The sequence below is a fragment of the Plecotus auritus genome (genome assembly GCF_963455305.1).
Source record: "Plecotus auritus genome assembly, chromosome: 4".
NCBI lineage: Eukaryota > Metazoa > Chordata > Mammalia > Chiroptera > Vespertilionidae > Plecotus > Plecotus auritus.
The window spans coordinates 126,599,595-126,614,710 of NC_137775.1; the positions used below are offsets into that span (position 1 = coordinate 126,599,595).

The 15,116-nt window shown below is 39.3% G+C and overlaps 1 protein-coding gene across 4 annotated transcripts in view; it reads left to right on the forward strand.

Moving 5' to 3' along the window:
• AHCYL2 (adenosylhomocysteinase like 2) overlaps window positions 1–15,116 on the forward strand; it is a 191,118-nt gene that overhangs the window by 151,147 nt on the left and 24,855 nt on the right. For all 4 annotated transcript variants that reach the window (XM_080664133.1, XM_080664134.1, XM_080664136.1 and 1 more), the window contains exons 3-6: window positions 6,097–6,240; window positions 6,682–6,782; window positions 10,250–10,352; window positions 11,827–11,921. In XM_080664133.1, the coding sequence (XP_080520259.1) occupies window positions 6,097–6,240; window positions 6,682–6,782; window positions 10,250–10,352; window positions 11,827–11,921 (443 nt within the window). The remainder of the gene's footprint in view (window positions 1–6,096; window positions 6,241–6,681; window positions 6,783–10,249; window positions 10,353–11,826; window positions 11,922–15,116) is intronic.

Sequence of the window (15,116 nt, forward strand, 5' to 3'; positions counted from 1 at the left end):
CAAATCCATCGAATGAAAAGCCAGGAATAATGGGTCTGACTTACAGCTTTCTAAATACAAAAAGATATGCAAATGCATGTCAGTAAGATCTTGGAACGCACTTTCAGCATACGTTACAACTTAAGTGACTATAGAAATGAACATTACAAAACCCCCAAAGACTGACCTTTGGGCCTCTTCCCTTCTCTGTTTATATTCTCTCCCCAAGTGACCTCATTCAGTCTCATAGTTTTAAATACCACATAGTAGTGACATTTGATTCTCAAATTTTATCCCCAGCTGAAATCTCTCCCCTACATACTAGATCTTTGTATTCAATTGCCTACTCAGTCCTTTCACTTGGGTGTTTTAGGCATCTCAAACCTCCCATATCTTAAAAGCTGAGCTCCTGAGTTCCAACCTTACCTCTCTTCAGTCTGTTGACAATACTATAGCAAGATTAATTATTTTAAAATAAGTCAGGTCATATCACTTCTCAGCTCAGAATCCTTCCATGGCTTCCCAATCTCACTCAGAGTAAAGCCTAAAATTCTTACAATGGCCTACAAGGTATAATACCATTCAGCCTCCTATTACATTTCTAATCACATCTCTACTTTCCCAAACCCCCTGCCTCCCCCAGTTATTCATTTCACTCCAGTCAGACTAGCCTTCTCACTGTTATTTTGTTATTTTGAAATTCTCCTGCTTTAAGACTCTTGTACTTGCTATTCCCTCTGCCTGGAATGCTCTAAGATGCCCTAGCTGGGTCTTACCTTCAGTTCTTTTTTTTAATTTATTTTAAATATATTTTATTGATTTTTTAGATAGAGTGTTAGAAACATCAATGAGAGAGAAACATCAATTTACCTACCTCCTGCACACCCCCTACTGGGGATGTGCCCGCAACCAAGGTACATGCCCTTGACCGGAATCGAACCTGGGACCCTTCAGTCCGCAGGCCGATGCTCCATCCACTGAGCTAAACCGGTTAGGGCTTACCTCCAGCTCTTGACAAAAGATCCCCTCTCAAAATAGGTCTATCCTGGCTTCTCTTTTAAATTTGTACAAACAGCCCTGGCTCAGTGGATAGAGCGTTGGCTTGTGGACTGAAGAGTCCCGGGTTCAATTCCAATTAAGGGCACATGCCGGGGTTGTGAGCTCAGTCCCCAGTAGGGGGTGTGCAGGAGGCAGCTGATTGATGATTCTCTCTCATCATTGATGTTTCTATCTCTCTCTCCCTTCCTCTCTGAAATCAATAAAAATATAAAAAAATAAAATTGTACAAACAACCCACCCAACACTCCTTATCAAATTTTTTCCATAGCACTTATCATGTAACGTATATTTTTACTAATTTATTGTTATCTTTTCTCCCTTTAAACATGAGATCCATGAGAGCAGAGATTTCTGCCTGTTTTGTATTGCTCTGTTTCCAGCACTTGGAATTGTGTTTGATACATGAGATATGCTCAATGAGTAAATATTGGTGAAAGGTGTCCAGAAATTTTATTATACTTTACTCCCTTGTTGAGGTCTGTGATATACTCTGTGCACATAAACAGATAAAAGAAGGTTTATGACATTACAAAATGTTTTTTTTTTATTGATCACGTGGCTTCTCCTTTATTGGCATTGTCCTCTGGCATACAAATTCACGAAACTTTCCTGCTACAAAAATCTTGTTGAAAAGTAAGGCTTTCTGAGAATGGAAATCTGTGTGTGTGGTCAGAGAAGCTCCATGGCCGGGGGACCGTGGGCCCTGGGCCCGGCCACAAAACGTTTTCATTTAGCAACTTCTGCCAGGTTTTCTCAACCAGGGTTCCTCATCTGAATCACAGAACACAGAAAATGATGAGAGACTGTTTTTCTTAGTTCTTCAAAGGATGGGTCATAACTAGTACCCTTTGAGATGCATAGGAGAGAAGTTAATTCATATATTTAATGGATGCTTCAAGGCTAATGCTAGGTTGAAAAAGGCTACGTTAATCCCTAAAATTATATATATATATAATATATATATTAAAAAACCTTCTAAAAACTCTTTTATATATATAAAATTATATATATATATATATATATATTAAAAAACCTTCTAAAAACTCTTTCCCTAAACACAAAACCTCATAAAAATAAATGAGCAGAAGATGTTTCTTCAAAGCCAGATCATTCTCAGTAATATACTTCTGAAAAAGCTGTCTTTGCAGGGAATTAATTGGTTAAGGATAAGAAGGGAAGACTGCAGTCTCTTAGGTCATAATTGGTTGAAGTATTCTAATATTTTTCAAATAATAACATTTTGTTTATTTGTATTTTGGTTGCTAATATAGCTTTTCACATGTTTCTAGAGTGTTATTCATCAGTGAAATCTGCTGCACATTGACACACAGGTCCCTACAGTTATTTCCATTACCAAATGAATAGATTGGGCCCAAGAGGAATTGCCTGACTTAAAATAGTCTAATAGGACTAATTCAACCAGGAGTCTGACTGCTTCTTCTCCTAGCAATAACCCACAATATCACAGCTGCTAGGAGGTAAGACTTCATCAGGTGTGAGCCGTAGAACATATGTATGCGTGTTCTATGGGATAGATTGTGAATTAGTGATTCATCAAGTTATGCTTTGATTCTGCAATATCATGAAACAAGACAACATCTCATGGGAACATTATATTGTACTTTATATTACTTTTCTATCTAGAAGTTGAACCTTTTTTGGTATTATCTCATTTATTCATAAGACTTTTTTGGTTTTAGTTAGAGGAAAGGGAGAGAGGGGCTCTGTTATACACCCTATTTTACAGTTGGATAAATTGAAAACTGATCACATAACTAGTTAGAGGTGAAGCAAGAGCTAAGGTCTCAGGCCTGTACTTCAGTAGGTTATTGCCTTGGTGATTGCTCATTCATTTTTAATTAAGTTATGACTCTGGGCTTCAGAATGTGCTAACAAGAACAAACACTTTAGAAACTTTTCAAGTGTGTGTATACATATGTGTTGGATTTCTCCACTTTCCCCCAGGAAAATGTTTAAGGCTATCTCAGCCATTTTCATGAATGTGGTACTTTAAATATAGTGGCGAAATGAGTATGGATTTAAAAAATGAATGTCACACTAGTTCAGGAATAATCTTTCCACTGTGCTTGCAGAAGTAACACTCAGTCTGGGCCTGTCAGCCATTTTGCATTCACATACTTTTACAATCTAGACAACTGGTATTTTTCTTTCTTACCTGATAGCAGATCTATATCAAGGGCTCTTTGAAAACAAATTTATTTTGGCTCAAAAAAAATAAAAAATAAAAAACACCCACATTGGTTGAACTAACTACAACCAATTAACTACTGTTAAGAAAATAGAATAGTGGTTTTTGGGTGTGCTTTTTAGAATAGGAAAGTGGTATAAATAAACTTTTTTCTTTGAGTTGGAAGAAAACAACTCAAGTTAAAAATTAGTGTGCTTCTCTTAAGGGGAAATTTTGGGGTTTTGTCGTAGTTTTTTGTTTGTTTTTTCCCCCCCTGACTCACCTTTAGAAGCTGAAAGAGGCATAGGAGAGAAGAGCCATTTTGGGTTGAGTCAGGACTCCAGCCTCAACCTTTTCAATCACTGCCAGCCCAACCACCTGCTGCTTGGGTAGATTAGTAAATGGCAGAGGTAGAAAAAAACCTGTTAAATAGTATTGTATGTATGTTATTCCTTTCCCATTCAAAATCCTAAAGCTGAATGAGAACCCTTGAAGTGTTATGTGTGCTACTGCATTTAAAATATGTGTAAAAGCTGGTAATATCAGGTATCATTTATTGAGTGCTTTACACCAAGCATTGCACTAAACCCTTTACTTAGATTATTTTATTTCATCTTCTTAATAACTTGACTTTGAAAAGCCATTTCTGCCTATTGTGCAGTCTGCTTCATAGTACATATTATAACCACAAGGAAAGAAAAACTCTAAACGATTACTTTTATAATTAGTTATTTCATGAAAACTCAATGAAGGTAAAGACAGCCTATATCTGTTCTTATCCCCAGCACTTAGAATGTGCCTGGTACATAGCAGATATGCAATAAAATTTTGTTGAATTTTTGTGTGTATTTGAATGTGTGAATGACTGAATACATGAGTGAATTATCAACCCTATTAAATAGGTTTTAGTACCATCTCTACTTTATTCACCTGGAAACAGAAACTGAGACTTAACTGAAGTCTGTCTGACTCCAGAACACATTAACTACTATATTTAAATGGCCATTGGGGACATAAAAATCATCATGGCTCTGGAAAAAGGTTTGAAATTTCTGTGTTCTGCATGTAAACACTTTCTTCAAAACAATTATCCTATAAATTGGATCAGGGTTAGGGATGGCTGTTATTTTCTTCTCTCGGGTAGTAGAAGCATGGTTCCTTCAGCTTCCAACTCATAAGCTATTTCTGAGTATTGATTAGTGCAACAGATGACTGCCCAGGAAGTTGTTTCTGGGCTCTGTTGCCAAAGGTACTTTGAGCTCTCATTCACCCTAGGAGGGAGAACCACAGACTTTTTGTACAGATTAGCTCCTTTCGAGAACAAAAGTCTCTTTGGGGATTTATTAATTTCCTCCCCTCCCCTGGTGACTGTGACTCAGGCTCATTCTTGTTGCCTCGTGTTAGGACTTTGCTCTACGGCTGTTTTCCAACTCCAAAAGAGACAGAGGCCCCTGCTGCCCAAACATTTTGTAGTGCCATGCCTGATTAACTGGGCAAGGTCAGACTTGCCTTTTATAGCCCTCCCAGAGATAGAATCTTGGCTAAGAAATCCCAAAAATGTCTTAATTCTCTGGGTATAAGTAGATCAGAGACCTTAGGCTTAGGGGCTATGAGACTTGGTAGGTTTCTCTCCTTAAAAGTGATGGAAATACTTCTTATCTCATTGGGAAATATATAGACAGTACTTTATGTTCCCCAACCTTCCTCCCCCAAAACCTTGACGACTCCTTAGGAAGAAACTATCCACAGAATCTGAAACATAAATCAAGGAAGGAAACTGATTCAAATCATCCAGCAAACAACCAGCAACTACAGAATTAAATGAAGACTAGAAAGACCTCAGTTAATCATGGGAATAGCAGCAGCAGCTGCTGCTGCCTATTAGCCACAATCAGAAGTCTTATACCTTTCACGCAGGGGTCCTCAAACTTTTTAAACAGGGGGCCAGTTCACTGTCCCTCAGACCGTTGGAGGGCGGGACTATAGTTTAAAAAAAAAAACTATGAACAAATTCCTATGCGCACTGCGGGCCCGGGACAAGTCGGCTGCTAAGCAGGACAGGTAGCGGCACCCGGCGAGCCAGATAAATGTCCTTGGTGGGCCGCATGTGGCCCGCGGGCCGTAGTTTGAGGACCCCTGTGTGTGTATTGCTAAATGGGTTTGTCATGAGAGCATTTTATTATACCAAAGAGGATTTATCATTTCTCTTGGATTCTAAAATGCCTAATGCAGGACCAACAGAAGCCAGCAATAAGGGAGAGCAGGCTGAATACTTTATTGTCAATGTCTAATTGGGTCTGCAGGCGTAGTTCAGGCTCATCAGAGCCAGGCTTGAAAAAGAAAGCTTTGTTATGGCAGATGAACACTTTTTGTGTGGTTCTTAATTACTTTCCCATGGGTTCCTTGTTTTCTAGGTCTTATCTATTTAGTTATTGTACTAAAACACAAATTACATCAGGCATTTAAGCAGCAGACCAAGAAAGGTAGCTAGAATCCCAGAAACCCCTAGGTTCATGACCGTGATCTTGCATTTAGAACTTTAACCTATTGCTACCATGGTGTAATCTCTCTATTTTTGCATATCCAAAGACCTCTACACGTTCTGAAAATAAAGTCGGCCCTAGATTCCAAGTTAATGCTATCCAGGGGCAATGTCTTAGACAACCTCTCTCGGCTTCCTCTTTCTGACCTCTGGGTAGCACTTTCCATAGAAGATGATGGGGACAGCTCCACAGTGCCATTTAGGTGCTTACCAGATGTGTACATGTGTGTAGTGCTGGATGACCAGAGGAGCCTCAGTTCCCTCCATGGTTTGGAGTTTTAAAGGAAGCCATTTTTCCCCCTGAGGGTTTTTTATTCTGTCTTTTCAGCGGCATCATATACAGATAGCTCTGATGATGAGACATCTCCCAGGGACAAGCAGCAAAAGAACTCTAAGGGAAGCAGTGACTTCTGTGTCAAGAACATCAAACAGGCAGAGTTTGGACGAAGAGAAATTGAAATTGCTGAACAAGGTAAAGAAAGCACCTTTTCCTCTCAAGCTGCCTGTATCCGTTTGTCCTTAGTAATCACTTTTCTGGTCCTGCGGCCTAGTAGCTTATGAAATTTCATTGTGATGTGGAAGACTACTTGTAACAAAAAAATAATCTGAGCTCAGAAAACATTGTGGGGAGGGAGTAAACTCTGGCAGGTCTACAAGGAACTCCTCTACAAGGAAAAGGGAGAGGGACTAGATAAAGAGGTCCGGGATATAGGAAATCAGAACACTGGAGCATTTGCCTCTAAAGCCCCTCTTGAAAGAAAGGTCAGATTTATTATCGTAATCCCTTAAAAAACCTAATCTAACAGGGAACTTAATCAGGGGAAGGATCTTAAGAGAATAAAATTTTCTCTTTATTCTTTCTTTATCATTCCCTCCTCTCTAATATTGCTGTGTATATATTGGGCCTTTTCAGAAATGCCGGCCCTGATGGCTTTGAGGAAGAGAGCTCAAGGAGAAAAACCTTTGGCTGGAGCCAAAATTGTGGGCTGCACACACATCACTGCTCAGACTGCCGTAAGTCTTTTTCCTTTCTCCACTTAACAATCTATATATACTAGAGGCCCGGTGCATGAAACTCGTGCACGGGTAGGGTCCCTAGACCTGGCCGGCAGTGATCAGGGCCAATCTGTGGGGTGACTGGCGGGGCAATTGGGGGGCCCCCCGCTGGCACCCACCTTAGCTGGCCTGGAGCTTGCAGGCTGGGGGCAGCTCCTGCATTGAGCATCTGCCCCCAGGTGGTCAGTGTGCATCATAACAATCAGTCATTCTGCCATTCAGTTTATTTGCATATTAGGCTTTTATTACATAGGATTATATAGGATAAAAGCCTAAGCGACCATTCGACCGGCACACTGACCACCAGGGGACAGACACTCTGACAGATAGGTTAGCTTGCTGCTGGGGCCCTTTTGGCCCAAATCTGGTTCACCCAACTCCAGACCCACAGAGGAGGGAAGAGGGAGCCTGATTCCTTACGGAATCAGCCGTGGGTTAGCTTGCTGCTGGGGCCCTGTCGGCCCCAAATCTGGTTCGCCCACACTAGATTCCCTTTCAATGTGCATGAATCCATGCACCGGGCCACTAGTAGTTAATAATACCCCTAGCCATTAGGTGCTTGCAACTTGCCAAGCACTAGGTTAAGAGTTTAATAAGTATTAGTTCATTAATCTTCATAATGCCTATGTAAAGCAGGTACTCCTAATTCCAATTTATAAACAAGGAAGTTGAGGCTCAGAGAGTTGAAGTAATTTGTCCACGGTAATACAGCTAGTTCATTGGAATATTTGAAAATTGTTCCAATGAACTAGCTGTGGCATGGCTTCTTGTTATAAAAGACTGTCTTGCACTTTCAAACTGGCCCTGCCCATTAAATGCCAGTAGCACTACCCTCTCAATTATTGTGATAACCAAATATGCCCTACAGTTTCCCAAAGTTCCTCTGTTGAGAACCACTGATTAACCACCATCAAAGATGTAATAGATACTGAGTTGTTCACCATAATGAGATCACATAGGAATTGGTGTATTGGAAAATGGTCTGGAATCTTTTATAGAATTTATAAGATCCAGGTCATTTAAAAAAAAACAAAATACAACACACATATTTTTATTGATTTCAGAGAGGAAGGGACAGGGAGAGAGATAGAAACATCAATGATGAGAGAATCATTGATTGGCTGCCTCCTGCACACCCCCTATTGGGGATCAAGCCCGCAACCCAGGCATGTGCCCTTGACCCAAATCCAACCTGGGACCTTTCAGTCCACAGGCTGACGCTCTATCCACTGAGCCAAATAAGCTAGGGCAAGATCCAGTCATTTTTATGGCTAGATCAACTTTAAAAAAATTGTCTCCTGAAACAACATTTATTTGGCCACATTCCTCATTAAGAACAGCAGAGATTCCTCAAGACACAGACATCTGCTATTAGCATCTTCCCTATGAAAATTTTCCTGGGTTACATGTTCTCTGAGGAAAAGAGTACATTGGCAGCCCAAAATTAATATAATAAATTGAAAAGCTCTCTCTTTTTGGAGCTATAGACTAATGAATTGAGACAGAAGCGCCCTTAGAACCTTTTTTGGGCTTCCCCAAGCAGGGACATGAGACTTCAGTGTGGTGGCTTAAAATAGTAAGTGCTTCTGTACTGCCTCATGTTGCTAAATTATATCTAGGTTCTTTTTTACCTCCTGGCTCACTGAATATCACCACCCTTCACAGTTCCTTTCTACTTTTCCTGGAGTAATCAAAATCAGAGTAACAGGCTGTGGAATCTCAGAGGGAAGGTGGGGGAGGGTGGGTGGGTGGGTGGGAAGAGATCAACCACAGAACTTGTATGCATATATGCATACCCCATGGACACAGACAATAGGGTGGTGAAGGCCTAGGTGGGGGAGGGGGGCTAGAAGAGGTCAATGGGGGAGGGGGTAAAGGGGAACATATGTAATACTTTCAACAATAAAGATTTTTTTAAAAAAAAATCAGAGTAGTTAAAACCAGTTTACCATTTTAACATTTTAATGTACCCTTCCCACATTTTTTATTTTTCCTTTAAAAATTAATTACAAAGGAATTTTGCTGTTTTATTTTTAGTCTCTATTTTTCTGATTACGAAAGTAATTATGTTTATTTTACAATATTCAAACATTATCACAATCTATAATGTAGAAAAACAATCTCTCTAGGAAACAAAAACAAAAACAAAAACAAAACAAAACAAACTGTCTCCTATAATCCCATGCTTCAGAAATAACTATTATAATTAACAGTTTCCTATCCATGTTTCTAGTAGACTTGGATTATTTATACTTTTAGATATGTTTCATAGTTCCTTCTAACCACTTCCTAGCTACTTCTTCTAAATGGTAATGATTTAAAGTTGGGTTTAAGCTGTCCTCCTCTCATTCCTACCTGCCTTCACTCCTGCTTGTGTCCTAATAGCCAGCAGTCTTGACTCAAAGTTCTCTGAATAGTTTTTATATTCTTGGTTCCAGTGACTTTCATAGTTAATTAATTTATTTTATTATTATTATTTTTAATCCTCACCCGAAGATATTTTTTCATTGATTTTTAGAGAGAGTGGAAGAGAGAGGGAAAGACAGAGAGAAATATCAATGTGTCTCACATCGATTGGTTGCCTCCTGCAGGAGCCCCGACCAGGGTCTGGGCCAGGGAGGAGCCTGCAACCGAGGTATGTGCCCTTGACTGGAATCGAACCTGGGACCCTTTGGTCCGTAGGCCAATGCTTTATCCACTGAGCCATACCAGCTAGGACCATATAGTTAATTTATGTTGCTTTGTAGGTAAGTCTCTGAATCATTCTTTTGTCTGACAAATTCAGAATTCCTAAGTTGTAGGAATTTAGAAATTCTTTAAGGTAAAAAAATAAAACAAGAGGGGAAAAAATGGAATCAGATACTGAAAGGTAGTATAGACTAGAAATTTAGAGATATGAGTAGTTCTGCTACTAACTTACTGTGTGGTATGGACAAATTATATGAGGGGGTTAGCCTACATTAGTGGAGTTGTTTACAAGTGTGTTTTTTTTTTTAATTAAAGCAGTTTACAAGTGTGTTTTTAGATTAAAGCATATTTTTATTAGAATTTTCATTTAGTATAGAAATATACTATAGCATAGGATTCTGAAGCATGGGATTATAGGGGACTGTTTTTCTACATTATAGAAATATACTAAATATAAACTTTTAAAAAGAAAATTAGCAGTACTCAGAGTTAACCACTGTCAGGAAATTTTAAAACTAGCTTTTTAACCAAAGCTTTATCATTGTTAAAATAGCTCTTAATTAAAGCAGGAGGGTGATATCCTACCATCTTAAAAAGATTGCTATCTCTATTTTAAATATTAAAATAAAATAAATCAGGATCAAATCAGTGGGTTAAATTTTTAAAAATATGTTTAAAATTTGAAATAAACAGATTTATAGAAAAGTTGCTCATCTCCTGCTTTCTCTTTAATATAGGTGCTCATGGAAACTCTGGGTGCTCTGGGAGCTCAGTGCCGATGGGCCGCCTGCAATATCTATTCCACTCTCAATGAAGTGGCTGCTGCTTTAGCAGAAAGTGGTAAGATCTTTGCTTACTCTGTGTCTTTGGCTAAAGTAAGTCTCCAAAAACTTCCATTATTTCAATATAAATCTTTAAGGAAGGTTGACATTTAAGGAGCTGTCTTGGTAGAAATGAATCCCAATTTTTGATGAGTTTGCTCTCTTTCTGGGCTTTTCTTATTAAATATGAACTGGATTTACCTGGTAACTGGAATTTTCACCATTTCCCAACTACACTTTGATCTTTCTTGCTTCCATACAGAAGATATTTACAGTTGCAAATATCTCCTTAAGTCTAATAACCCTTTATTAGTTAATGCTTTGCCTTGACTTGCTAATTATTAAAGTACCACTCTAAGGTAATATGGGTTAGAAAAGGCAATGCTTCAGCCATAGTTTTGTGGTCCTGTTGGTTTTTCAGCAGCTTGCTCTGATTTAATTTTGGTGCTTCTGCTTTAGCATTTGACCTGAAAGATTAATATTTGATCACAACAGCCACTGGCACTTGAAGGACAAAAGAAATAGAGAAGTTGGACTTTGCTAGTTTTTTCTCCTCACTCCCTGGCAGCACAACACTGATCAGGGACCCAAACCCTTGCTTCAGAGCTCTTGAGAAATGAGGAGAAAGCTGCTTAGTGCATGCATGTCTCTCCTTTTGCTAGCACTTTAAGCATTTCATTTGTTTCCTCATTCATTCATAAAATTTTTATTTGTGCAAAATTATGTAGAAAAAATATACAAATATTAAATATATAGCCCAATGAATTGTACATGCAGCCTTTTTTTTTTTTCAACAAGTACTTATTATGCCTTCTATAAGAGATATTAAGGACAAATGAGTCAATGTTATTGCCTTCAGAATCTTACATTTTCCTTGAGGAGAAAAGACACATTTGTAGATAATGATAGTACAAGAGCATAGATGATAAATGCCACAACAGATCATAAACCCAAATTCAGCGCTCAAACAGGGGGTTTATAAAAGTTCCGATTCCACGAGTTCACTTCCAGCTGAGTTAATCAGGCTTCATTGGGAACATGACACTTAACTGGGCCGTGAAGTGTGATAAATAATAAACATTTTAACAGATGGAGAAAAGTGTAAGGTTTTTCCTGATGGAGGATGGGATGACTAAAGTATGGAAGTAAGAAAGATCAAAGTATGGTTGGGAAATGGTGAGAATTCCAATTGGACTGGATCAACAAGTACTTGTTTCTAGTTTCTCCTTTTTTCCCTTTAGTCATATGTTTAGTCTCCATCATACTGCTGTCCCTTTTGTTTATCCTCTTTGGTCTAATGAGCAAAATGGCCACCAAAGGAGTAGATTAGGAACTGAAGTCTATACTAATCAGTGAAGAAAGTCAATCCAAGGAGTATAGTACAAAAGAATGAGAGCGTTTGTAATTGAGGAAAACCAGCATCATCTTGCCAGAATTTAGGGTCAGCCCCTGTTTTTAGGCTTTAATGATTTCTCTTTGTTCCTTTTTCTCAGGATTTCCTGTCTTTGCCTGGAAAGGAGAGTCAGAAGATGACTTTTGGTGGTGCATTGATAGATGTGTGAATGTGGAGGGCTGGCAGCCAAACATGGTGGGTTAGATTTCAGCTAACACAATTCTATAGGGGGCGGGAAGGAGAGATAGAGAGGGAGGCTCTGGCTTAGGAGAGGGTTTCCCAACAGGAAAAAAAGGAAAAGGACTCCTTTTCTATCTGATGTACCTGGGCTTCCAACAGAACTAGATACTTATGCTCAGGGCACTCCAAGAATATTGAATCTCTTTATAGCCTCAATGTACTGTAATTGTTAGTGCTAATCTTAGAATCATTCATATTCACTACAACATTAAAATACTGCTCAGCAGCCCTGGCCAGGTGGCTCAAGTGATTGAACATTGCCCCAGGCACCAAAAGTTTGCAAGTTCGATTCCAGGTCAGGGCACATATGGGAGGCAACTAATTGATGTTTCTCTCTGTTTCTCTCTCTCTCCATCTCCCTTCTTCTCTCTGTAAACTCAATAAAAACAAAACAAAACAAAAAACATATCCTTGGATGAGGATTTCAAAAACAAATACCACCCTAGCTGGTTTGGCTCAATGGATAGAGTGTCGGCCTGCAGACTGAAGGGTCCCGGGTTCGATTCCAGTCAAGGGCACATGTCCAGGTTGCCGGCTCAATCCCCAGTAGATGTGTGCAGGAGGCAGCCGATCAATGATTCTCTATCATCATTAATGTTTCTATCTCTCTTCCCTCTCCCTTCCTCTCTGAAATAAATAAAAATATTTTTTAAAAAAATCCATAGAGCTCTGGCTGGTTTGGCTCAGTGGATAGAGCATCGGCCTGTGGACTGAAGGGTCCCAGGTTCAATTCCGGTCAAGGGCACATGCCCAGGTTGCCGGCTCGATCCCCAGGAGGGGGCGTGCAGGGGGCAGCTGATCAGTGATTCTCTCTCATCATTGATGTTTCTCTCTATATCTTCTCCCTTCCTCTCTCTGAAATCAATAAAAATATTTTTTAAAAAACAAATACTGCTCAGCATTCATACAAGGCTAGTTAAAAAGTAAGATTGATGAGTTACCATTTTTTACCACCTCTTACTACCATCCCCTAACAACAATAATCTAAACATACACATTCTCTCACACACACCCCGCCTGTGGTACCTAGCTTTCACTCTAGAATTATATGCTAGATTTATAGTAAACATGAAGTTCAAATTTCCAAGTTCAAATTTTTTGCTTTATTCATTCTACACTGAGAAAGATAACTAGATACGTAAAGTTTTAGAGTTTTTATTTTTGCTTTTTAGAATTTTTGTTTAATTTTTTTAAAATATCAAATTCTTGAAGGTTGATAGCATATTAGATTTGCAAAGAAAGAAAAACACTGCGCAAAGTATGAGGCACTCCTGCTTTACAAACATTTCTGCATATGAGTGAGAAGAGAAATTAAGGAATCAATTGAAAAAAGAATCCTTGAAGCTGTAGTCCAACTCTTGCTTGCTGCTAAATGCTGCAGAGCAGGCCTCACCTGTTTCACAGCAGAAAAAAGCAGCCTATCTTTTTGGATTCTGTGATTCAGATCATAGTGCACCAAGTGCTGGTTTGAGGAAGCTGCGTTAAAGCCTTCATATCCTGAAAGGGAGGGAAGAGTCAGCTGTAAGTTGAGTCAGCTCATTCCAACGGTTATAGGAGGGAGTATGACTGACAGGAAATAAAGAAGATATGCCAGGGCATTTCTACTGGAAATATAATAGTAATTTTATAGTCATGAACACAAGGAGGACATGGGATTGTTCCCAGAAAGCTTTTATAGACTATAGAGGCAGCATGAACTGCTGAAAAGGATAATGAAGAGAGTAAGACAAGTATAAAAACAGTTGTCACCCCCAGGAAACAGGACCTATATCTCTTTGGATTCTGTCAAGATCTAATACTTTTCCTTGCTTTCCAACCTGAGGAAGATTCCCTGGTGACAAGAATTTTCTGTAATAGAGTTACATGGCGAGAATGATGGGCTACATTCATTAAGTACATGTTAGAAATAGCATCTACCTGCCTGTGTTAGATATCTGTATTAAAAGGGAAAAGTGGATGAGAATAGTGGGACTTAAGACAGAGCTTCCAATTGCTCGGTTTTGTTTGTTTGTTTTGTTTTGTTGTGTTTTTTTTTTGTGTGTGTGTGTTTTTTTCAGAAAGGAAGGGAGAGGGAGAGAGAGATAGAAACATCAGTGAGGAGAGAGAATCATTGTTTGGCTGCCTCCTGCATGCCCCCACTGGGGATCGAGCCCACAACCTGAGCATATGCCCCCAACTGGAATTGAACCCTGGACCCCTTAGTCCGCAGGCCGACACTCTAGCCACTGAGCCAAACCAGTTAGGGTGGTCAGTCTTTTTTGGTCTCTGATCTTTTGTGTGGTTAGGGAATCAGAAGCTGTAAAGGAAAACTCCATGAGGGATTTCAAACATGCAGAAAGGGCAAGAGAAACTTAGAGGAGCCTTTCTGTTTCTTAGGGCATCTGTTCTAAGGTTTCTACTGGGAGAAAATGGAGCACAAATTTATAGTATGGAGCAAGTGCAGCATTTTAGTGAGAACTCTTTCTTGGATCCCTGCTCTCAAGTAAGGTTTAGTTGAGTCAGAGAAAATAGATAAATAGCAAGAGCAGAAGCAAAAAAGAGATCATGTGGTAGACGTGAGGTTGGGGATTTTGTGTGCCCAGAGGTCCAGGATGGCATTTTTGGCACTTGCAGTAGAGTTGATAATTGATGAACTGTAAAATGGGTGCATGCCAGTAGACAGCAACTAGTTCTGTGGGACTTTCCAGGAGGATAGGTATAACAATTTGAAAACGCCCTGCCACGCATTTCTAACAGCTAAGCGAAGGGCTGAAATGTCACAGCCTGGTGCCTAATAGTATGCTAAGCTGATCTTTCTTTAGCTTATTTATAATTCAAAAACTTTTCCTCTGTGATGAAAGCTCCAGTGGGCACAGCATTGTGTTTCTCTTTAATCCCAACCTGAAATAGTGATGAGCTGTTCAGAGGCCTGCTTGCACACCTACGTGCTGCACAGTTCCCTAGTTATTTTTAATTTGGTTATAGAGAGTGTGAGATTGTGCTGGGCAAAACCTTACAGTACTGCCTAATATTTTGGGTAGGAGAGTGCCTGTACTTTGGGAGAAGTAAAGGATTAATGAATATAGTTTTATGAGCCATTGTTATGGGAGGAAGACTAATTATCTGACTCTATTTAAACCAAGCTTTGACTGATTATATTTAAAGTATTAA